General features: G+C 41.0%; 2 protein-coding genes across 3 annotated transcripts in view; both read left to right on the top strand.

The window, feature by feature from the left end:
- Window positions 1-2,112: 2,112 nt before the first annotated feature.
- Window positions 2,113-7,206, top strand: txn2 (thioredoxin 2). Its single transcript, XM_037791043.1, has 4 exons — window positions 2,113-2,233; window positions 4,922-5,208; window positions 5,479-5,602; window positions 6,954-7,206. The coding sequence occupies exons 2-4, from the start codon at window positions 4,922-4,924 to the stop codon at window positions 7,068-7,070; spliced, it is 528 nt and encodes a 175-aa protein (XP_037646971.1). The 5' UTR covers window positions 2,113-2,233; the 3' UTR covers window positions 7,071-7,206.
- A 9,759-nt stretch (window positions 7,207-16,965) lies between these two features.
- Window positions 16,966-23,449, top strand: part of LOC119500961 (myosin-9-like) — a 43,901-nt gene continuing 37,417 nt past the window's right edge. For both annotated transcript variants that reach the window (XM_037791003.1, XM_037791002.1), the window contains exon 1: window positions 16,966-17,306. The gene's annotated coding sequence lies outside the window, so the exon portion shown is untranslated. The remainder of the gene's footprint in view (window positions 17,307-23,449) is intronic.

Genomic DNA, 23,449 nt, shown 5'->3' with positions numbered 1-23,449 from the left:
ATATACACTATTTAGTACACGTAAACATACTAAATGCTTCCCAGTTATTCCTGGTTGCAGTGTGTGTGAATGTCATCAGCTGACAGGAAGTACACATGGACCCAAGCTGTTGCCTAGCAACGCAATTCTGTTACAATTCCGTCAAAATGCGCTAAAACGGAGCGTTTCAGACAGAGGGTAAATACAGGCATATTCAGGCCAACAGTATGAGGATAATAAATAATGTTTTTTATTTTAACATTACAGCATGTAAACATGTTCTAGTAGAAACACAAAATACAAGTATGAACCTGAAAATGAGCACGATATGGGACCTTTAATACTTAAAACTATAAAATAAATGTAAATCATCAAGAACAAGTACCTCAAAACTGTAATTATACAGTACTTGAGTAAAGTGCTTGGTTGCTATTCACCGCTGAAAATATAAATAATACCAATGAATTGTTTTAAAGGATGAATTTCTCCTTTTTTTGCATCTCTTTTAATAACCGGACTGCTCTGTGCTTCCTAGTATACATGCAGGGTTTAAAGATGATTCAAGCTCCTTCAGATAAATCAGATCAGACAGATAGATAGATAGAAAGATAGACAGATAGATATACATAAATTTCCTATTGTTATTCATAACGAAAAAAATCCAGCAGGTATTTTCATATAAATATTTGGGTGTAATGATTGATCATCTGTTATCTTGGAAAGACCACATTGAATTTGTCTGTAAAAAGACAAAACAAAGAATTTACTTTCTCCGCCGCCTCGGGTCTTTTGGGGCGAGTAAACAAATTATTTTTTTGTTTTTTACTGCTGTTATTATGAGTGTTCTGCAGTATTGTTATACTACATAGTACAAGAGTTTGTCCATTACCTTAAAGCCAAAACTGCTCCACCAAATGAAAATCTGCTCAAAGACTGAAGGGCAACCCCTTGAGAAATTCTATGAATCAGCCTATCATAATAACATATTAAGGCTGGCTAACACCATCGTCTCTGACCCCAACCATGTTTTGAACAGTGAATATCAATTGTTACCATCAAATCGGAGATACAGGGTTCCACGATTTAATAAGGTTAGACTGAAGCACTCTTTTGTAAACCAGTCAATCCTAAAACCAAATATGGGGCCTAATCCCAGATCACATGTACGTTGAAGGGCCCTGAATATTCATCTTCTGTGATTGTAATGTTTAAAGGGACTATTTGTAAGATTCAGAAATGCTGCTTAACAGCGACACCTGTGGCCTTGAAATCAACGAAAGTCAGCGTCGAGGTCACGCTTGCTCGCTCTACATAGACATGAACGAGCATCGCTCAAAACAGTGAGGCGACAGACGTCAATATCACTCTATATTTCAGCTGCTTAGCAGTAATGTTAGCTGACCAGACGAAGGTCTCTCCATGAATCAATGCTGATCCTAGTGTTGGCTTTTCCTGCCTCAGCGCAGGCTCAGGCAGCGGGGCTCCTCAACGAGTTACGTTATCGCCTCCCGACCGCAGCCGGCAGCCGCAGGGAGACACCGGCACCCGGTCGGTAATGAGACGACAACGTAACACGTGGAGGAGCCCCGTCAATTCACAAGCCACGGAAAACCTCTGTTGGTCTGGAGGAGCGGCAGCATTTATTTCTGCACAAACGTCAACTGTACATTCACTAGATATTCCCAGAGCTAAACTAACTCTTCTGCAGTGTGGAGTGAGCGCGCGTTCACGTCTAGTAGAGGTGGAGCGAGTACGCGAGAACGCGCGCTCTGTCTGAGTGAAGGTAAGCAGACAGCGGAAACGAGGCTCCGGCCACACGCGAGCGCGCATATGCGAACGCGCCTGTGTGGCGACCTGCTACATTTATACGCTTAAAAAGTTACAAACAGTCCCTTTAAGTGTACGTATCCTTGTTTCTTGTCTTTGTCCTTTCTGTGATGTTGCAAATGGAGCTGCTGTGATGCAAAACAAATTTCAGACCTGTCTGACAATAAAATATTATCATATATGGTATTATCTTATCGTATACAGGACAACACACCCACCCATGGTACGCCCTGCATGTAGCATGGCTGTAAACATGCTGGTCTTACATACACTCTGGTGGTGCAGTAAGAGCATTGACCTGAGGGGGCGCTCCTCACTCTACTGCGGCCATGAGAGGACTGCTCTGTCTCTTCTTTATCTTTTAACCAAAGCGGAAGTACTTCACTGGTCAGCCAGAGGCCGAGATCAACGCTAGCTCAGCAGCAAGGTAAACACGGAATATGCCTGGTATTATTATTAATCCCACTCTGCGGTGTGTGACTTTATGAGAAGGTGATGTTGAACTGTCCGCGTGCAGTGTGTATGTGTCTCTTCTGGAGACGGTGAGGGGAGGTGAGGTTATCTTCAGAGACAGGAGGAGGAGGACAGAGAGGACAAAGTCATAACGTAACGGAGGTTAACTCACTGCAGTCAGCTGATACGCAGCACACACAGAAGAAGACGAGCTGGAGATGTATAGTTGTTTTTAAGGAGATACTCATAAAGAAGTGAATGTTTTCAGCTCGGTTGTTTCATCTTCTTTGTTGTGGGAGTGTGTTGTAACAGTTGAGCTGCGTTGAAAGAGAAATGTTACATCACTTAAAGGTCCCATATTGTAAAAAGTGAGATTTTCATATCTTTTAAGTTATAAAAAGCAGGTTTAAGTGCTTTATATAAATACTGTTAAACTATCAAAACGCTCAATATAAGGAGAAATACACAATTTTCAGAAATTGCGCATTTGAAACAAGCCGTTAGGATTTCTGTCCATTTGTGATGTCACAAATATACACTATTTAGACCAGTACACGTAAACATACTAAATGTTTCCCAGTTTATTTCCTGTTGCAGTGGATGTAAATAACATAAGCTGACAGGAAGTAAACATGGACCCAAACTATTGCCTTGCGTTTCAGACAGAGGGTAAATACAGGTATATTCTGGCTGACAGTATGATGAAAATAATGTGTTTTTTTGGACATTACAGCATTTAAACATGTTCTAGTCGAAACACAAAATACAAGTATGAACCTGAAAATGAGCACGATATGGGACCTTTAACTTCTAACGACTGACACTTGACAGGTTTAATACTGCTAGATACTAGTTGCTTTGATCGAGTAAAACTTCCTCATGAGTCACAGAAATGTCCCTAAAACAACATTACAACTAATGCGTGGGAGTGCACTAGTAAACTATTGAAGTGAGGAATGGATGTTGATGGATGTGGATAACAGAAGGTCATGTTCATGGTGACTGTTTTCATCTGTCTGGAGATGTATAGTTGATATTTAGGAAATATTCATAAAGAAAATGAATGTTTTAAGCTTGGTTGTTCCTATAGTGGGGTGACTAATATGGGACACCTTTAAGCTCCAGTGGGTGTTAGGTCTTCCTCAAACAAATACAAGTCAATAAAACTATTGATATATAATGTCCTTCTAATATGCCTAAATGCTTCAAAACTATAATAGTCTTTATTCTTTATCTATTTATTATTATTTATAGTCTTGTTGTTTGTTTGATGTTCAATTCTCCATGTAACATAAGTCTAGATTTTGTAACAGCAATAACATTATATTATAATAAATTTACTGAACATGGGATCATTGCACATTTAACCTTGAGTGTCTCCTACATTAATTAAGGTGATTTTAAGACCTTTTAAAAGACTTTTCAGTGTCCAACATTAGAAAAATCAAGATTTGGCTGAGAAAACATTGGCTTTATAGTGTACTGATATATTCACCATTTCTTTTATGAGTGTGATATCTGCATTTTCTTTTTATTTTGGTTTGATTAGGACATAGGTTACCTCATTTAACTTCTAAAGACTGGCACTTGACAGGTTTAATACTACTAGATAATAGTTGCTTTGATAGAGTAAAACTTCCTCATGAGTCACAGAAATGTCCCTAAAGCAACATTACAACTAATGCGTGAGAGTGCACTAGTAAACTATTGAAGTGAGGGATGAAGCCACTGTAACAGATGGTGATGTATGTGGATAACAGAAGGTCATGTTTATGGTGTCAGCCAGCTACTGATCCAGTGTAGGTTAATGGTCCCCAGGGCTGCAAAATGATTTAAAGTTCCAAGCAGTTATAACATCATAGTAAAGGGCTGCATCTAAAAGTCATTTTCATTCATCTGCAAAGTTTGATAATCGATTTAATCGCTTGTGTCTTTTTCTCCATTTTTAAATAGAAAAAAAACATCTTGCCATATGTTTCTTTCTGAAATGCATTATTTGTGTTTTGCCTTGATTTATTTCTGATCTCCATTTATAACATCACAAACTAACCATATTTGATATGTTCTGTTGATCAGACTCGGACAGTAAAATTATATCATCATACCTAATTTGATATATAATAATTACGATCATCCAAGCATATGCTTAAATTAGCTTCCTTAATCTGTAGACTTTAAGTTGTTCTGTTGAACGGGTATCGAATAATTGACTGATTCATTCAGCTCTAATCCTAGTCCTCCTGGTCAACTTGTAACCCTGCATGGTATACATGCAGGGTTTGAAGATGATTCAAGCTCCTTCAGATAAATCAGATAAGACAGATAGATAGATAGACAGACAGATAGATAGAGGTCTGATAGATACTGTATGTTGGTGCTTTCTGAGTTTACAAAGTGCTGGCTACCATGACATTATATTCGTTGGAGAATCTAGTCAAAACGCGTCTGTGCTTCAGGTAAACAAACATAAATCATACAGGAAAACACACCCACCCATGGTACGCCCTGCATGTAGAATGGCTGTAAACATGCTGGTCTTACATACACTCTTGTGGTACAGTAAGAGCATTGACCAGTCTTTCTGCTTTTGCCTAAACTGGCCTGAAATCACAATGAACTCAACATTCTTCTTCCGTTCTTTTATCTCATGTCTTTCACACAGATGGCTCACAGGCTGCTAGTACGTAGAATCTGGACGCTCTCTGTGAAAGATATCCGCTGCCTCCCAGCATCCTCTGCCGCCACCACCACCGCCTCCTGTTCTCCTTTTTCCACCTCCCTGCAGTCCGCCACAACCCGGGTCTCCTTCCTCACTCCCTCACGCTCTCTGCCTCGCTCCCTCGCTCACACCTCCCGCCGGGAAGTCTCCTTCAACGTTCAGGACCACGAGGACTTCACAGACCGGGTCATCAACAGCAAAACGACAGTGCTAGTTGACTTCCATGCACAGTGAGTATCGCATCATGTAGATGACCGTCTGACCTAAAAGACCAACTATATGAAGTTCACCATCAGCGTTTAGATTGGTTCCCTATAAGCCTCGCTTAGGAAGTCTTTTTCTCTTTTTCTTTGTTTAATTGTGACGTGCATTTGAACTGGTTTGCTCCATATTTTAAAATCTTAAGTAGCTTATATTCCTATACTTCCTGTACTGGTCATACTAAATACTTGTCTTTTCAGGAATGAACACTGTGTCCTTGGTTCTGTTTGTGTCTCTAGGTGGTGTGGTCCCTGTAAGATCCTTGGGCCGAGGTTGGAGAAGGCTATTGCAAAACAGAAAGGCCGTGTTACCATGGCAAAAGTTGACATAGACGATCACACAGACCTGGCTATCGAATACGGGGTGAGACTCACAGTATTTTTGGCATTGCTGACATTCAGTCAATTTGTTGAATTTGCAATCTAAACTTTGGGTTTTGTAGTTTGTATAAAATACCCATTGTTTTTTTTCCTGTTAAGACAAGACACCCCAGACAAAAACAGCGTTTTTCATGCATTGTTCAATTTTGAGATTTTGGGCTATTTTCTTTCAGACTAGTGGAAAGAAAACATCCAAAATACACATTTAGGTGTTTATTTGACTACTTTGTCTATTTGCGTATGTAGATTTCTCCTAAACTCACCAAACGTTAGCATTAGATAAGGCCTTATCTACATATTTAAACATGAAATTTCAGAAGGATTGTACAAAGAATGCCATGTAAGTAATCGACAGAGAAAGTTTCATGGGGATTTCTATTAGTGTCTTGCAAAATGTATGTGATTTTAAAATCCATATCTTTTAAAGGCTGTTTTCTCAAAATTCGTTTTTTCTCAGACTGAGACAGAAATCTCCACTTCAGAAGGTCTTACATACACCAAACTTTCCAGTTTCATTCCTATCTATATTCTGAAAGCTTTTACTGATGGGTTTGTTCATACTGTATACCCTTCATAGCTTGATTTATAGAAAATTTTAACCCTAAAAACATGGTGGAAATGGATAATTTATGGCTGTTGCCAGTATTTTCGGATTTATGGACTGATACAAAGAGAGATCCTAAATTCCCTCTCTTAAAAACCTTTGACTCTAATATGTCAACAAAATGAAACAAGAGTTTTGAACCTGGCTTTATCCAATATTCCGATTTCTGTTCTTGACATGTGACATTAAATTTCAGAAAACTTGTAATTCAAAAAATAATTGTTTTAATGTAAGTAATTACCTGGGGGAGGTTTCATGGTGATATCTATTTAAAAAAATTACCCTATTCACCTGGGGTGTCTCCCCTTAAAGGAACAGTGTGAAGCATTTAGGATGATCTATTGGCAGAAATGGAATACAATATTAATAAGTACATTTTCTTTTGTGTATAATTACCTGAAAATAAGAATAGTTGTGTTTTCGTTACCTTAGAATGAGGCGTTTTTAGCTACATACAGAGCCGGCCGCCATGTTTCTACAGTTCATGTAGTACATTTTCACGTTTACGCGTCGGCCACCATAGCTCTGCTACACGCTTGGCACACGGGAGAAGTTTCAGTTGGTTGCAATCTGCGACCTCACCGCTAGATGCCGCCAGATCCTACACACTGCACCTTTAATGAAATAAAACTAAAAGGACATAATATGCAGTCACAGTACTTGATGTATCGTATGTTGTTAAGTCAAAATATTATTAGTCTTATAGCTCATTACTTGTTTTTTTTTCTAGGTGTCTGCCGTCCCGACAGTAATCGCCATACGGGGAGGAGACGTGATCGACCATTTTGTGGGGATCAAAGATGATGATGAGCTGGACTCATTTGTCAGCAAGGTCATTGGACAATAAACCAGCTCTGTCCCCGCCCTGCCCTGCCGCTCACCACCGTTATGGTGCTGTTTTGTATGATTTTGGCCGCCATCTTGAGCCAATAAGTAAACAAATCCTTGCCACAATCCCAGCTGGCAAACACTCAAATGCTCACACCCATCCCTAGACACACCCGCTTCAGCTTTGCTTTACTGCTTCCATCTCTGTCTCCTTCTGTTTTCTTTTTTTTTAGTCTAGAGATGGGTGTGTGCCTCCATTAACCCTTTAGTTCATGCCATGCTCCAATTCGCAGCAGTTCCATTTCTTTTCAATAATGTGACGGCTCCACGGCTCTACTCATTACAATAGCAGCTGGGCCGGCATCTACGTTCTCTGTTAAAGTCTGTAGAATGGAAAACACACCGCTGTACTGCACTTATACTGTTTAAAATGAGGGATGAACTCTTCTAGTTTTAGTGGTGGAGAGGATTTAACTTAAAAGCTGACAATACTGAATGAGGTTTGTGAGAGTGTTATCTGTAGTTCCTGCTTTTGTCCACACGATGGTGGTATTTCTCTTAACATCGCAAAGCCACACATGGTCATTTTACACCATTATGCCTAATAATGTGAGAAAGGATGTTGTGTGTTTGTGCGTCTGTGTGTCTCTGGGTCCTGACTGTGAAGCTTACGTCAAGTGGGAATTGCAAACATGAGTTTGATTTAGTTTATTACTGAAATGAACTCTCTGTACCGGAAACATGACCAAGTGAAGTAATAAACGAGTCAGAAGATGTTCTGTATTTGAATTGTGTTTTTATCTGTGGTTGGGGAAAAAAGACAAGGGGTCCTAGCTTTATTGTCCCTAATGACACTGATGCAATAAAGTAGCTGTGTACTTTCCCCGTGTTGGTTGTTTTGACAGCACTCGAAGGAGGCAGAGTTTTTAAAGGGGACATATTATGCTCATTTTTAGTTGCATAGTTGTATTTTGGGTTTCTACTAGAACATGTTTACATGCTTTAATTTTCAAAAAACGCTGTATTTTTATCATACCGGCTGTGCTGCAGCACCTCGTTTCCCACTCGGTCTGAAACACTCTTTTTGAGTTCCTAAATCGAAGCCCACTCCCTAAAAGCCCAGTTTGCTCTGATTGGTCAGCTGGCCCACTCTGTTTGGTCTGTTCTGATTGGTTAGCTGAACCAAACTCTTCGGACTCCGCTCCTGCTCCGCTCTAACCAGCTTTATTTGAGGGCCAAACTAGCCACTAGGCAGGTATTATGCTCCTAACTTGGTGACATCACAATGTTACGGAAGAAAAGGCGGGACTTCAATCAAATCAATTCAGGGAGTTCAGGAGCATTGTTTCTGTGGAGGACAGTGACTACCTTTGGCGTGGACTTTGCAGACCTTTTACATGCAAAAAAATCTATATAACACACTACAGCAGTGATTCTCAAAGTCCAGGTCCAAGGTCCAGGGGGCCGCGACACTGCTGGGGGCCTGTGAAAAGTTTACAGATTTATTAATTTAAATTATCATGATAGAATTTATTTCTTTTACAAAAGGCTTCATAGCTCAACGAATAATATTTTAGTTTTTAAATCTACAGTTTAATGGTTAATAGATTACGTTCTAATCTAACAAATCTATAACTCTTAAAATCTGCAAATATGTTTAATACATGTCTAATATCTTTCTAATACATTTCTCCTATATTGTTTGTTCGCATAACTAAGACTATAGAAGAGTAAAAAAATAGTTTACATCGAATTATTCCAAGGGACATACATGAGGGTGTCCCTAGTATATTCTCTGTAATGTAAGGGGTCCTTGGCTGAAAATAGATTGAGAGCCTCTGAACTAAAGGATAATAAGTCCTCTTTAATTCTAAGTTAAGTTTGTCTCACTGTGGAAATGAATGGGAGGTTTTCCCAGAGTATAAAACAGTGTTTGAATGATGAACTTGAAGTAGCCCTCAATTATTCCCTGTTCTATTATACGTTATATGTCCCCCCCCCCATATCTCCTCCTTCTGTCTGAACACGTAGGTGTTACTCATGCTGTCACAACCCTCTCATCAGTGGAATTGAAACGCCCACACACACCACCCACCACTCTAAATTACCTCCCTTCTGCCATCCCCTCAAATCAACAGCGTCTGCGCTCTAGTCTGTCTCTCTAATCTGGACATTATAATGCCTTGAGTCCTGATCAAACATCCTACCAAACCGCCTTCCTCTCCACTTCACATCAGAGTTGATGTCAGATGGACTCTGACCCTCCGGTTGACTGCTTTGCTCAGCATCTTATTTTCAGTTTAACCTGCTAGGTAATATTTCAGACCACCTGCCCGTCTCTCGCCAGTCCAAATGCATGTGATTCCAGTCTTTGAACAGTCACATCAACACACTGTGGGGCCCCTAGACCCCTCTGCACTGTAGATTTCTGACTTCTTCAGCTGTCTTTGTTTGGTGGTTGCTATGGTTCCCAATTATAAAAGCAAAGTAATGTAATGAATTGGTTCGTTATCACTGGACATTGTAAATGATTAACAGTTGGGCAATGCAGCAACAAGGAAATGTTTTAAGTGTTTTAAGTAGGGCTGTCAAAGTAAACGCGATAACGCGTTAATGCATATTTATTTTAACGCCACTAATTTATTTACTCGCGATTATTAGGTTTTAGGTTAGTTTAAAAGCTAGAGTGAAGATACTGGCATCATATGAATCCATTGGTACCAACCATACTAGCATGTAATGCTAGCTTGTCGCGAAGGAGGCTAAATAACACTCCAAACTTACGCTAAATTTTGGCGAGGAAAAACTGCCATTTTCAAAGGGGTCCCTTGACCTCTGACATCAAGATATGTGAATAAAAATGGGTTCTATGGGTACCCACGAGTCTCCCCTATACAGACATGCCCGCTTTATGATAATCACATGCAGTTTGGGGCAAGTCATAATCAAGTCAGCACACTGACACACTGACAGCTGTTGTTGCCTGTTGGGCTTCAGTTTGCCATGTTATGATTTGAGCATATTTTTTATGCTAAATGCAGTACCTGAGGGTTTCTGGACAATATTTGTCATTGTTTTGTGTAATTATGTGTGTGTTAATTGATTTTCAATGATAAATATATACATACATTTGCATAAAGCAGCATATTTGCCCACTCCCATGTTGATAATAGTATTAAATACTTGACAAATCTCCCTTTAAGGTACATTTTGAACACATACAAAATGTGTGACAAATTTGCATTAATCGCGATTAACTATTTGAATTGACCGACAGCCCTAGTTTTATATAAGACAAAATATAATTCAACAATTTCTTTTTACCAGTTTCACCAGGAAGTGCTACTACACACACTTTCTGGTCAAGGACTCTTTCCTGTGAGACACCGTGTGTGGAGTGTACAGTAGGATTAAGGCCTTTCTGTGTCATTGACCGCTAGAAACACTCAACTAAACGAGGTCACATGAGGCTGAAGTAGACAGGAGAACACCTGCAGCCAGAGAAGTTTCTCCAGTCATAATTTCATCACCCCGTTTTCTCTCATGACTCGCTAACCGACAAACATTCCCACCCTTGTCTGCCCGGCATGTCATTACAGAGCCCACACAGCTGACAGAATAATGCCGAGGGCCTCCAGACTGGGTTATTAGGTGCACCTCATCATTTGACATGTTCCATCTGCACTTTTTAGTGGTCCTGGCTCAGATTAGGTCATCACAAATGATGTGTTCACACAAAGCTGCTCAGTAGCAACTTTTGAATAGGGGGGGGGAATTCCAGTGACGTTACATAAGCAGGTGATCCAGATGTACGATTGTAATGCGCTTGATGAAAGACATTCCTGCATAGTTTTGAGATGTCTGGTGCTGCATGACGGCACCTTTTGTTAATGATCTGCCATTTGAACCACTTCTTTCTCTGCTTCCCAGCAGTCAGACTGGTCTCAAGGCCTCAGTGTTCACACTCATGACCCAGGCTGCTCCCCCTCTCTCACACACACCCACACACACACACACACACACACACACCGACACACACACTTCCCCAAGCTGTCTGCTCATCCTCTTTGTCTGCCTCTCAGACAGAGGTGACTGTATAGATGAGGTCAAGCTCCAAAGGTTCAAGAACGGCGCGTAACCCTACACCTCTTCCGCCAAAAACAATAGACCACACCTCCGTCCTCGCTCCCGCTGTCTCTCTCTCTTACTCAACCACTCTTGTGACCATATAAGGCAAAGAAAAAGACATGGGGGAAGCCAGCGGCTGCTGCTGCTGAACAAACGGGCCGAGAGGCAGAGTTGCAGATTTCTTCTACTGACTCATTCTGCACCGCCTCTCTCAGACCCTGAAACTGTTAATGTTTGCTGTGTGTTGAAATGAAATCACTGATCTAAGATGTTTTTGCTGTGTGTTCGAGGTTCATGTTTGTGTGTTGAAGCTTGTGTGTGTATGTGGGATTCTGTAATATCACCCAGATCTGGCACGGCCTGCTAGCATTCTGTGTTTATAATAAACACATAGCTGTATTTATATTTCAAACATATGCTGCCCTCCACCTTGTTAGCTCTCCGTTCTGTTCCAGACAAATACCAACCAGACAAAGCAGCCACTGTTGCTGTTTATATCGCTCCCATCTTTTTTTCCCCGTGCAACATACACATGGCTTACAATAGCATATTGACTGCATTAGAGATGTTGTCAAATCCAGATTGTAAATTCACAAAGAAACATCTCAACAAAAGGAGGGGAAGCGTTGCTTGTTTTCCCTTTACTCCACATTCCTGAGTTTTGTGAGTCAACATGTGTCTTATCACTCCTTCCTGTGTAGCTGATTGCTGAGGGAAGGAGGCGGATGGAGGTTCTGGAAATAGGGTGAGACGAAACAAATAACTCTGCCATACTCTCAGTATGTTAATTATCTTAATTATTATTTGTGGTTCTGGCCTTTTAGGTGCACACAAACATGTTGCTTTATCGAATCAAGAGGCTGTGTGATCTGAAGTAGTCTTTTTGAGTTTGTACATGACTGGGGAATGATGTCGAACAAAACACAAGGCTTGTTCGCTGGACTGAGCGGCAGTGTGTTTACACTGGGTTCACATTCAACCGTGTGTGTTGAATTTTTTCTGTCAGGTAAGAGGTCACAGCCAGAGGATCTGGGTCAGAGTGAGGGGAGCATTAAAGCTGCAGTAGGTAACTTTGAGCGAATATAATAAAAGGTTATTTTTATAAAACTGTCACTATATCCTTACAGTAGTTCATGGAACAGATAATCTGTGAACAAATCGTGCTCCTCTGTGTCCGCCTGTGCTCCTAACGGCATTTGCAAGACTCCAACGCGCACAAACAAAAACAACCAATCAGAGCCGAGCTGTCTCTAAGCAGCTGTCAATCAATAAAAACAATTTGGAAGATTCTGTTACTGTAATGCCTATTTCTCACCTCAAATGTTATTTTAAACATATTTTAAATACTGTTTAGTTGTAAAATGATAAAGTTTGGGACCCCTGCAGCCATGTTGAAAACAGCCGCACCAAAACTAAGCAACATCTTTATAAAAAATACTTTTCATCATATTTGCTCAAAGTTACCGACTGCAGCTTTAAATCCATCAGAGCTTTAGATGCAGTGGAAACACAAACAGGAATGTGCTAAATGGACTTTTAGTTCCAGGTTTAATTGTTCAGTTTAGTTCCTCTGGTTTCGTATTTCCTTGAACTTTTTGGTTGAAAATTGTTAGAAGCCATTGTGTAGAATAGAGCTGTTCTCTCTGTTTTGCCACACTGCTAATCAGCAAATGTTCCCCTTTGAGGAGAAAAATAGGCATTACAGTAATAGAATATTGATTCATATTTAATCAGCGCTGCCTAGTTTGACCGTGGAGTTTGCAAGTTTCACAAGAAGTGATTGACAGCTGCGTTAGTTGCTCGGCTCTGATTGATGTTTTCCTTCAGGCGTGGTGAAATCTTGCAAATACCATTAATAGCACCCAGGGCTGGCTTCAGGCATAGGCCATATAGGCGGTCACCTATAGGGCACCACCTTCTGGGGGGCGCTGGTCACCTTCTAAAATTTGCTTTTAAATACAATATTTTTTTCAAAAGTAAAAAGAAAAATGCCGGTGGGCGCCCTTCCTCCTTTTTTTGCATTAAGGTAACAAATGAACAAATGGGGACTCCATATCAGAATTTCGCCTAGGGCACCAAAAGACCTAGAGTCGGCCCTGTGAGCACAGGAACATGATTGTTTTCATCTGTCTCATGCACTACTGTCAGGATATAGTGACAGTGTTATAAAAATAACTTTTTTTATTATATTTGCTCAAAGTTACCGACTGCAGCTTTAAACGACCTATTTACTCTCAAATTTGACACAGCTGTGAGCTACATGTATATGTCTTCATGCATGAGGGCACAGACACACTCTTACCCGGACACTGAAGCGTGAACGCCCACACACATGAACTCAAACAAATGATTACACAGCGAGAGTGGTCAGTGAGTTAACATGCCACCCTTTTAACATGCTGTTAGTGAATAGGCCCTTTTCTTTCTGACTGAATGATATAATGGCTTTACACACCCTGAATTACAGACACACCCTGCTGCTATTACAACCGGCTGAAGGGAAAAGAGAGAGAGAGTAGGTCACAGTGAAAGGAGAGCGGGAGGCAGAGAGAGGGAGGGAGATAGTGAGGTCAGAAGTGTCCATATTTGGTAATTCATGCCTGCCTATTAATCCTGCGTTCCTCTCTGTGCCCATGTGTGTTTGTTTTGTGTCATTGTTGTGTAATTCGTGTTCTTTTTCAACACCAGGTTTTTATTATGGGGGGAACTTTTTGTTGTTTTGAAGTTTTTGTTTATTTGAAGTCCCTCTCTCTTTTATTCCCTCCACATCGGCCCCTTCTCCTCTCCTGGCATCTGGTCCTGCTCAAGTAACGGGTGACGGGGTGACCTTTGACCTCTCAGCTCAAAATTTCGGATATTTCCCATCCATCCCGGAGAGTGTGAGATTTTATTGAATTTTCCAGGCAGCCACGCTGAATGTTCGATGTTTTGCTCTATACATACATGTGATGGCCAGCTGCTAAACGTATAGAAAAACACACAGACACATTCCTGTCATAGTGACACATAGTAAACGTAAATCACACGTTGAACAGAAAATGGGATTTTCCCATGTTTGTCAGTGGATGCCAGCCATACCTGAGCCCCTGTTAGAATTTAACTTGTCTTGCTAAATCGGCATAAGAGTTGCCTTTTGTGGTGTGCTGCAGCAGCAGTTGTGTCACCTATGGAAGCACTATTTGTGTCAGGTCGTGTAAAAAGTTGTTTATTCCTGGAGCACAAAGCAGCATCATCTGTTTCTCATTCCTGCATCACCCCTTAAATGTAGAAGGGAAGACAAAACATAAAGAGGCCAAGAGTGGAATTACCTACAATTCCTCTAAAGCCGTGCTTCTTTCTTTTTCCAGACGTACCCCCACAGCCCTGTCAGATGAACTCACATACCCTTTAAAGGGGACCTATTATGCTTTTTCTCTTTTCTTTAGTGTGTTCTATAGTTTTTTTGAGCATGTAAAAGGTCTGCAAAGTTTCAAAGCCCAAAGTCCACGCCAAAGGAAGTTACTCTGCCCCACACATAACACTGCTCCTGTCCTGCCTGAAATACCTTGCTTGAAGTCCCACCTTTTCTTCTGTAACATGGTGATGTCACCAAGGCACACATTTGCATAATACCTGCCTAACGGCTAGTTTGGCGCGCCCTCAGACAAAGCTAGTTAAAGCGGAGTCTGAAGAGTTTGGTTCAGTTGACCAATCACAACAGTGCTAGGCCAGCTGACCAATCAGAGCAGACTGGGCTTTTTCGGGAGGGGCGGGGTAGGAGCTCAAACAGAGCGTTTCAGACAGAGGGTGAGAAGAGGTGCTGCAGCACAGCCGGTATGAGAAAAATAAAGTGTTTTTTGAACATTAAAGCATTTAAACATGTTCTGGTAGAAACCCAAAATACAAGTATGCACCTGAAAATAAGCAAACTAGGTCCTCTTTAATCAACATTACCAGTCGTGTTCCAAATGTGCTCATTTTAATTTATTTTAAACAAAGCTGCTGATTTTTCAATCCATGTTTCACATGGAGAAAGTGAAAAATATGTATTAATTTCCATTGCTAATGTCTCCCTTCTGGTTGTTGTGGCATGTGCATTGGCTCTGGGCCTTTAGTTCCACTCAGCAAACTGGGCTCAGATCACCCAATCTGAATCCCAGGAGAGTATTTGAGGCAAACAGGTTCACGTTGTACTGTTCCATACCTCTGTGTAGACTTTGGCAGTAGCACCGCAGAGCTTTCATCTCCACATCCATCATCTCACTCATCCCTTTTTTGTTCAGTTTTCTGTTTCACCGTCCTGCCACCCTTTCCTCTCTCCTACCAAAGTCTTATCTTTTTACCCCTCATTTTCTACATCCAAATAAACAACTATTCTCCAGATATCTGTTGCTTCATCTTTGATTTAATCTGCATAAACCTGTTCTCTCTATATATATCTCTCATTTTTACACTTCTAAAAAACAAGCCGGGCCTTTTTTGAAGAGCCAAAGAAAACAAATGTCAGGAAGGTTGTGAGGTCTGAACAAGTGTTTCCTTCACATTTAATTAGATCATCACCTGCAGCGGTTCCCATGTAGTGTCAGCGTGTCTGGTCATGAATCCTGGCTTACCTGTTTTGAGTGATGGGAACCCGTGAGAGTAAATTACACACCTGCGCTGCACTTGTTATATCTTGATGTAATCATTTATCCGAGAGGTGCACAGGTGGATTTAACTAAATGCAAAAGATCAATGCGAAATTCAAGTAAACAAGCATTGACCACTGACAGAACATGATAAAAAAGTGCAGTTAAGAGTTTCAAAGTGAAATTGTGCAACTTCTTCTAAAAAAAATATCCTGTTTGCTGCTGCATCTGAGTAGAGGAGTATGTCATGATCAAACACAAATGTTGAATTATCATTACAATTGATGGTATATCTTTTATGTTTTATTAAACAGAAAGTGTAGTTTTTAACCTCTCCAGTTTGCTTAGATTTCATGCAAATATGTTTTTCATTAGCCTCTAAGAACTTAAGCAAACATAAATTGTTTATATAAAGCAGTTAAACAAAATATTTGAATTCCCTTGGTGGAAACAGGGGCCAGTAGGGTGAACTTATTTATTTTTAAAAGTGACATGATGTTTTGAGGTTCAATCAAGGCCAATATCCATCCTGCTAATTTAGGCCTTGGGCCAGAAATCCAGCTCACTGTTCTGCTGTTGACCTCTGACCTTTTGGAATGAAGAAAAAAACCTAACATGGATAAATAAAATGCTGTATTATTGATATAACACCTATGAATATAGCATCTTTCCAATATTGGATAGAAGCGTATAGAGTTTCAAAAAGGTTAAAATATTGCCAGAGTTTTTGTTACAGTCAAAAAAGGACTCCTTTTGTCTGTGAAATGAAAGTATTTTGATGTGACACAAACACATTACTGATATGAGTCGCAGTAGCCCAGACAGTCTGTGTGTGTGTGTAGGATTATGTAGGATATTTGGCAGCCTTACAGCAGAAATAGTACAGTCATCACTGCTACTTGTTTATCAAAGCAGACTGACTGGCCAGACTGACTGTTGACACATGAGGGAGGCCCTGGATGATGTAGCCCATCCTGAAAGTGACTGCTACTTATATGGTCATAAAAATCCTTAGTATGCACATACCTCTCTCATTAAACACAGCTTTTATCTGTACCCCTCTGCCCTCCCTCTTTGAAGTTCAGCTTCTCCTGCTGCACTCTTTGCCCTGCCTGTATGCGCGTCTGTGATTGGTCCAAAGTGTTGCGGGATCATCAAAGCGCTGCTCTCATTGGTCAGAGAGGCGGGTAACATGCAGGACCGGGAGAACCGCCTCCTCCTGGACCGCACCCCGGCTCTCCGGCTCCGTGAGCTCCGTCGCTGTGTGCTACGTACTGAAGTGAAATTACGCGAACCAGTGAGCAAGCCAGTTGAAGGAGGGAGGGCAGAAGGAAGCGAGGGGGAGAGAAAAAAAAGAAAAAATAGAAAGAGTGAGTGGAGAGGAGAAAGAGAGGGAGGAAGCACTGTTAGTTTAGAGCCTGAACTCTCTCTGTTGTCGACGGGTAAAGAAGTTTGACTTCAACGGCGACGCTGACTGAGCCACCACCGGTTTGTTGTTAGCCACCCATCTGAAAAAGCAGGTAATATATTGAACTCTTTTGTCCGCCATGCTCTCTCTTCTCCATGTTACCCTTTCTTTCATAAACTCATTCAATCTGCCCTGAGTCACTCTCCAGCTACAGCCAGTGCAGCAGTGAACCAGGAAGCAACGGTTGCTATAGTTAGACAACGGTTGCTATATAGTTCAACTGCTGGCTGCAACTTCAACCACCAACCGCTGAAGGGTGGAGGAGAGGAAGCCTCCTCAACTGATTTAAAAACATTTCTTTAACTTTTTAAGCGACACGACTACATTGTATTGTTTTTATCTTCAATAACGTAACTTTGACCATTGGTGCGATATGTGTCGTCAAATACAGTGTTAGCAGTGTGGCCGTTGGCGAGAAAGCTAAGAAAAGCCGTTCATAACGGTCGAGAAGCTAAAAAGCTGTTCATAACGGCTGAGGAGCTCACTAACGGCTGAGGCAGGAAGTGATTCGCTTGAATGAGTTGCAGAAAAAGGCCGGTTTGAGAGTTTGAGTGGGATGGAAATGAAAGAAAAGTGAGTTTAGATATGTGTAACACCGGCTCCCGTCCGGGACACCGGGAATTTAATGATTAATTTGTGGTTTGAGTTGGAAGTTTGTCGGTTTGTAGCGGTTAGAAACGGACGTTGGAGTGTGTGTGGCCAGTATGTCTGGCTCGCGGCATGACGTCACTGGTTTACCGGTAGACTGTGGCGCTGTTCTTCTTCTCCTTCATCTTCTCCTTCATCTTCTCCTTCTTCTCCTTCTTCTCCTTCATCTTCTCCTTCTTCTCCTCCTTCTTCTCCTTCATCTTCTTCTTCTTCTTCTCCTCCAGCTCGGCCTCACTGAACCATGTCATCTGCATGTATGTGCACACTATGCCCTTTCTTTACTTACAATCCTGCTGCTATAAGCCTCATTGCTGGGGGCCCTTTTGAGGGTTTTTTCAAGAGGCCCCCCAGCAAAGGAGGAATACATTTGACTGTGATTTAGTTGAAGTGGCAGTAGGCAGTATATTTTTGGCATCATTGGGCAAAAATTCCATAATAACCTTTCAGGATATTGTAATTCAAGTGTTCTGAGAGATAACTAGACTTCTGCACCTCCTCATGGCTCTGTTTTCAGGCTTTAAAAAATCTAGCCAGTGACGGGAGACTTTGACCAATCACAGGTCATCTCATTGAGAGAGAGCATTCCTATGCTGTGCTCCGGTCATGTGACCTGGTGTTCCATCACCAGATTTCGCAATGGCGGCGTCACAAACTTTCTCATTTTACAGCTAAACCGTGCACTACAAGATGATCCCGAAAACATTTGAGACGAGAAATAGGCATTAACGTAACATAATATTGTTTCATATTTGATCAGCGCGGCCTAGTTTGACTGTTTGGTCGGAGTTCGCGAGTGATTGACAGCCGGCTCTTATAGACGGCAGCTGGACAGCGGACCTCAGATCAGTTCTTACTGCTTGTCTTCCTCCGGTCTGTGAAATCTTGCAGATGCCGTTAGGAGCACCGGAGGACACAGAGGAACATGATGTAAGAATTAGAAAGAGCTTGTAAACAGTGACACCTGTGGCCATTAAGTCATCCTGTTGCTCTCGCTTGTGCTTGGACTACATAGACGCGAGCAAGCGAGCATCAGTTAAAACAGTGAGCAGACACACAAGACTGAACGGGATTGAAAGGCATCATGTTAATTAATGTTAGCAAGATTAGCCAGCTAATACCACAATATCACTATATATTTCACATGCCAGTAGACAGTAATGTTAGCTTACCAAACAAAGGTCCCTCCATGAATCGAAGGCCTGGCCGATGTTGATCCTAGATTTCCCCCGACACGGTCACATTCCTGTTTTGCAAGACGGGGTTCACAATAACTATTTTTTTTTGTGCTTCCGTGGAGTTTGTGTTGGAGTCTGAGTTGTGGTGGGGGTGGTCTTTTGTTGGCGTTAGCGGACTCCATTTCTAACCGAACGTTAGCTATGGTTGCACACTGTTAGCCCTGTAGCGGAACTGAAAATAAAGGCACTCGCGAGCGTGCATGACATCACATCCGTTGGATGGAAAAAACGTCCCGCGTTCTTCACATTAAAAGCAGTCTATAGGGTGATAGAGGAAACTCAGAAAGTCGTGGAAGGTCAAATTTTTTTAGGCTAGGTTACAACCTGTTCACAAATTGGCAATAAAAAACGATTAAAACACGTTTATTCGTGTAAAAACTTACATACAGTCCCTTTTAAAACATGCATTATTTATTTTATTTAACCACGTAGTCTCTTGAGAAACACTATCTCTTTTTAGAATAGATATCTGGCCAAAATAACAGTGGAAAATAGATAATACAGTCACATAAAAATGTTCAACATATAGCACAATATTGGACCTGAGAGAAATAAGGCGTGACTTTTTAAAACATTTCCATTACTCTTAAAACACCTTTTGGTTGTCTGAAGGCAGTGTTTCCAAAAGAAGTTTGGCTTGTAAGTTAATGCGAGCCCAGGGTGCATAGTGCAAAAATGCAGTTTTGACTCGCTCAGAACACACTCTGATGACTCAAACAGGAGAAAGCACTTTACAGAAGTTAATAGGCACGGGTTGTTACATCAGTTAGCTAGATTTAGCTCAAATTATTCTTGAAATACACAAGAAGAATGCCAGCTGAAAATGACCAGGTTTGTCTTGTAATTACAGTGCGGTCCACTGTGATGAACATCGTCTAGGCTGCATGAGGGGTTTTATGGGATATATCAATATCAAGCCAAGTTAAGACAATTTTATGTATATAGCGCTTAAGTCACAAATCACAAATTTGACTCAGAGGGCTTCACAAACTGTAAAACATAGAACACCCTTGAATCTTAGACCCCTGATTTGGATAAAGAATAAATCCACACAAAAAACTTGAAAAGGGAGAAACCTCAGGAAGAGCAACAGAGGAGGGATCCATCTTCCAGTCACAAATAAATGCTGTATATACAAAATAGACCAAATTAGCAATTGTAAAATTACTGCATAGAGAAAAACGACAACAGTATAGGTAAATAGAGTACAAACACAATATAAAGGTTATTTTAAGTTAAGAGTTTTAGACCAGTGTAAAAGTACTTGGAGTGAAGAATATGGATCAAGAAAGACTTCAAATGTTCCCCATATTGCCCCTAAACCATATGATATTTTCTGTATTTTGCAGCCAGGACATTTTTATTAATTTAGTCTAATACAAAAAAGATGCACGTTACAGCAACTCTCTTGATATTTTCTTTCCCACGGGCCAATCTCAGACTTTCCTCAGATCTATAAAGTGTCACATACTCATCATGCCTAACCGTGCCATGTCATTGCACACCTACATAAGTGTGCTTTGTCAGTGCAATTTGTGTTTGCTCTGTTATATGGCACATGATTGTGTTTGCACTCTGGGAAGCAAACAGTCTCTGGTATGCTGCACGCCCGCCCTACTGACTTTGAGTATGCCTAGCCGGCTGTGTGGCTATTAGCAAAAAAATATGCATGAATTGTCTCTACCTCTTAAGTCATACTGGGCACCGAAGCTGGCATCCTTCATCCGAACCTGCTTCTCATTTTGAGAGCAAAGGGGTGCTGCTCTCAAAATCAGAACCATACACTTATAATAAGAGCTGATGTTTTCTGCCAAGAAGCTATTAAACCACAGTATGAGCGTCTTACCACATTAATAATATTCTAATACTCAGGCATATTGTGCAAATGTTGGTTCATGCTCAAATGGTAATTACAGTAGCTGAAAAATACAAACCGCTGTCTTTGTCTGTGTAGTCATATGTTGCTTGTTTTATCAAAGTCATCTCTCATGCTTCTCCGGATGATACACCTACACTCCTTCACAGAGCAGTCCCAGTCCCTTGCTGTGTGGTTTGAGAAAGACACATCAGTAAACGCGTAGCCTTAGGGGCACATTGGGTGACATGTGGTATGTCATATCCTGTTGTTGTATTTGAGTCATGAATTAAGTATGAGTTGTGCAATGGCTTCTCTGGAGGCCAGCTTTTCTCACATATTGCCAGTTTCGGTGCTGTTATGGAGCACCCCGCAGAGATCGTTACATTCCATCATTCGTGTGTCAGCAATGTCCATACACACTGGGCCCCCCGGGAGAGTTATGTACTGTAGGCTAGACCAAATTAAACACAGGCATCTTAAAATGTGAACATGGGGCCGGTGTACGAGGCTGTTCAATCTTCTCAAAATGATACAGTCTGAGAGAAACATGCCCGTGGATGTTTAGATTTCATTGAAGGTAGGTCGTCCTCGCTGAGCCAGATTACTTGCAGGCCCCCTTGCTTTTGTTGCAGTGTGGGGAGGGCAGTCTCACACAGTATATAACAGTAGTTGTCTTCTGGTTTATGAACTCTCAAGGTTCTTTTCACAACTGTGATGTATTTCTGATCTTTTATCTGTTGTCTGTGCCCTTCTAACTTTCCATTCATAGGCATAATAATGCATTTAATTCAGATAGTCAGGCTAAGAGGAGAGAAAGGCAGATAACACAGGCTGGAAAAGCTAAAAAAAACAAAACACTTCTGTACTTGAGCTAGAGCTGAAACGATTTGTCGATTGAAAGAAAATTAATCTGCAACTGTTCTGATAATTGATTAAAGCTGCAGTACGGAACTTTGAGCAATTATGATAAAAAGTTATTTTTATAAAAGGGTCACTATATCCTGACAGTAGTGCATGCGACAGATAATCTGTGAAAAATCAGGCTCCACTGTGTCCTCCTAGTGCTCCTAATGGCATTTTCAAGATTTCACCGCGTCCAAACCAAAATAACCAATCGGAGCCGAGCAGTCTCTATAGCAGCTGTCAATCACTGCTCGCTTCACTCGGGAACTCTGATCAAACGGTCAAACTAGGCAATGCTGATCAAATATGAATTAATATTCTGTTACTGCAATGCCTATTTCTCGCTCAAATGTTATCAGAAACACATTTTAGTGTACTGTTTAGCTGTAAAATGTGAAAGGTTGTGACCTGGCTGCTATGTTGAAAACAATCAAGCCAAAACTAAGCACCGCCCACCGGCTGGAGCAAACTTTCTCTCATTTTTCTGATTGGTTGTTTTCCTTCAGCGCTGTGAAATCTTGCAAATGCCATTAAGGACACAGGAGGGCACAGAGGAACATGTTTTTTTTTTTTTCAGATTACCTGTCTCATGCACTACTGTCAGGATATAGTGACAGTTTTATAAAAATAACCCTTTTTTACATTTTAAAATTTTTTTTATAATATTTGCAAGTATCTGACTTCAGCTTTAATTGTCGGTCATTTTGTTAAGCAAAGATGCTAAAAACGCGCTGGCTCCAGCTTCTCAAACGTGAATCTTTTCTGGTTTCCTTCGTCTTTTCTTCTTCTTCTTAGTCCTCTTGGCCCCCTTGGGAGCATAGGGCGTCCACCATGGATCTCCACCTCACTCTCTTCTGTGCAGTGGTCTTTGCTTCTTGCCAGGAGGTCCCGATCTTGTTTAACTCGTCAAGCATAGACCGTCTCCAGTTGTTTTTTGGTCTCCCTGGCTTCCTCTTTCCTTGTGGGTTGTAGTCCAGAGATTGTCTTGTTATGTTTGTTTCTTGTTTTCTGAGTGTATGCCCGATCCATCTCCACTTTCTCCTTTTGATTTCTTTGTTGATTCGCTCCTGGTTTGTTTGTTTCCACAGGTCTGTATTTGTAATTTTTCTGGGCCACCATATCCTCAGTATGTATCGGAGGCAGTTGTTGATGAACACTTGCAGTTTCTTCTTTTAATGATTGTAAATAGGCTTTTGCACTGTTGGTTGGTCATAACAAGCTATTTGAAAATGTCAGTGAGGCATTTGGAAATTTTGGGCATTTGTCACCCTTTCTTTTGTGACATCTTATCGACTTTGCAAGAAATCAATAAAGAAAATATTTAGAAGACTAACCAAAAACGCAAATTGTTGTTGGTTGCAACCCTAGTTGGCCCCAAATCCTTCTACAATAATATAGGGCTTCAACTAACAATTATTTTCATTGTTGATTAATCTGTTGATTATTTTCTCAATTAATCGATCAGATGTGTGGTCTATAAAATGTCAAACAATGGTTAAAATGTCGATGAGTGTTTCCCAAAGCCCAAGATGACATCCTCAAATGTGTTTT

This window comes from Sebastes umbrosus, chromosome 14 (genome assembly GCF_015220745.1).
Source record: "Sebastes umbrosus isolate fSebUmb1 chromosome 14, fSebUmb1.pri, whole genome shotgun sequence".
NCBI classification, from domain to species: Eukaryota; Metazoa; Chordata; class Actinopteri; order Perciformes; family Sebastidae; genus Sebastes; species Sebastes umbrosus.
The sequence above is the reverse complement of the archived record's forward strand: the minus strand, read 5'-3'. Positions and strand labels throughout refer to the sequence as shown.

Excerpts from the sequence above, each read along its gene's own strand:
- txn2 (XM_037791043.1), top strand. The coding sequence starts at position 4,922 with ATGGCTCACAGGCTGCTAGTACGTAGAATCTGGACGCTCTCTGTGAAA. Across the intron at positions 5,209-5,478 it reads CTAGTTGACTTCCATGCACA|GTGGTGTGGTCCCTGTAAGA; the intron begins GTGAGTATCGCA and ends TTGTGTCTCTAG. Across the intron at positions 5,603-6,953 it reads ACCTGGCTATCGAATACGGG|GTGTCTGCCGTCCCGACAGT; the intron begins GTGAGACTCACA and ends TTTTTTTTCTAG.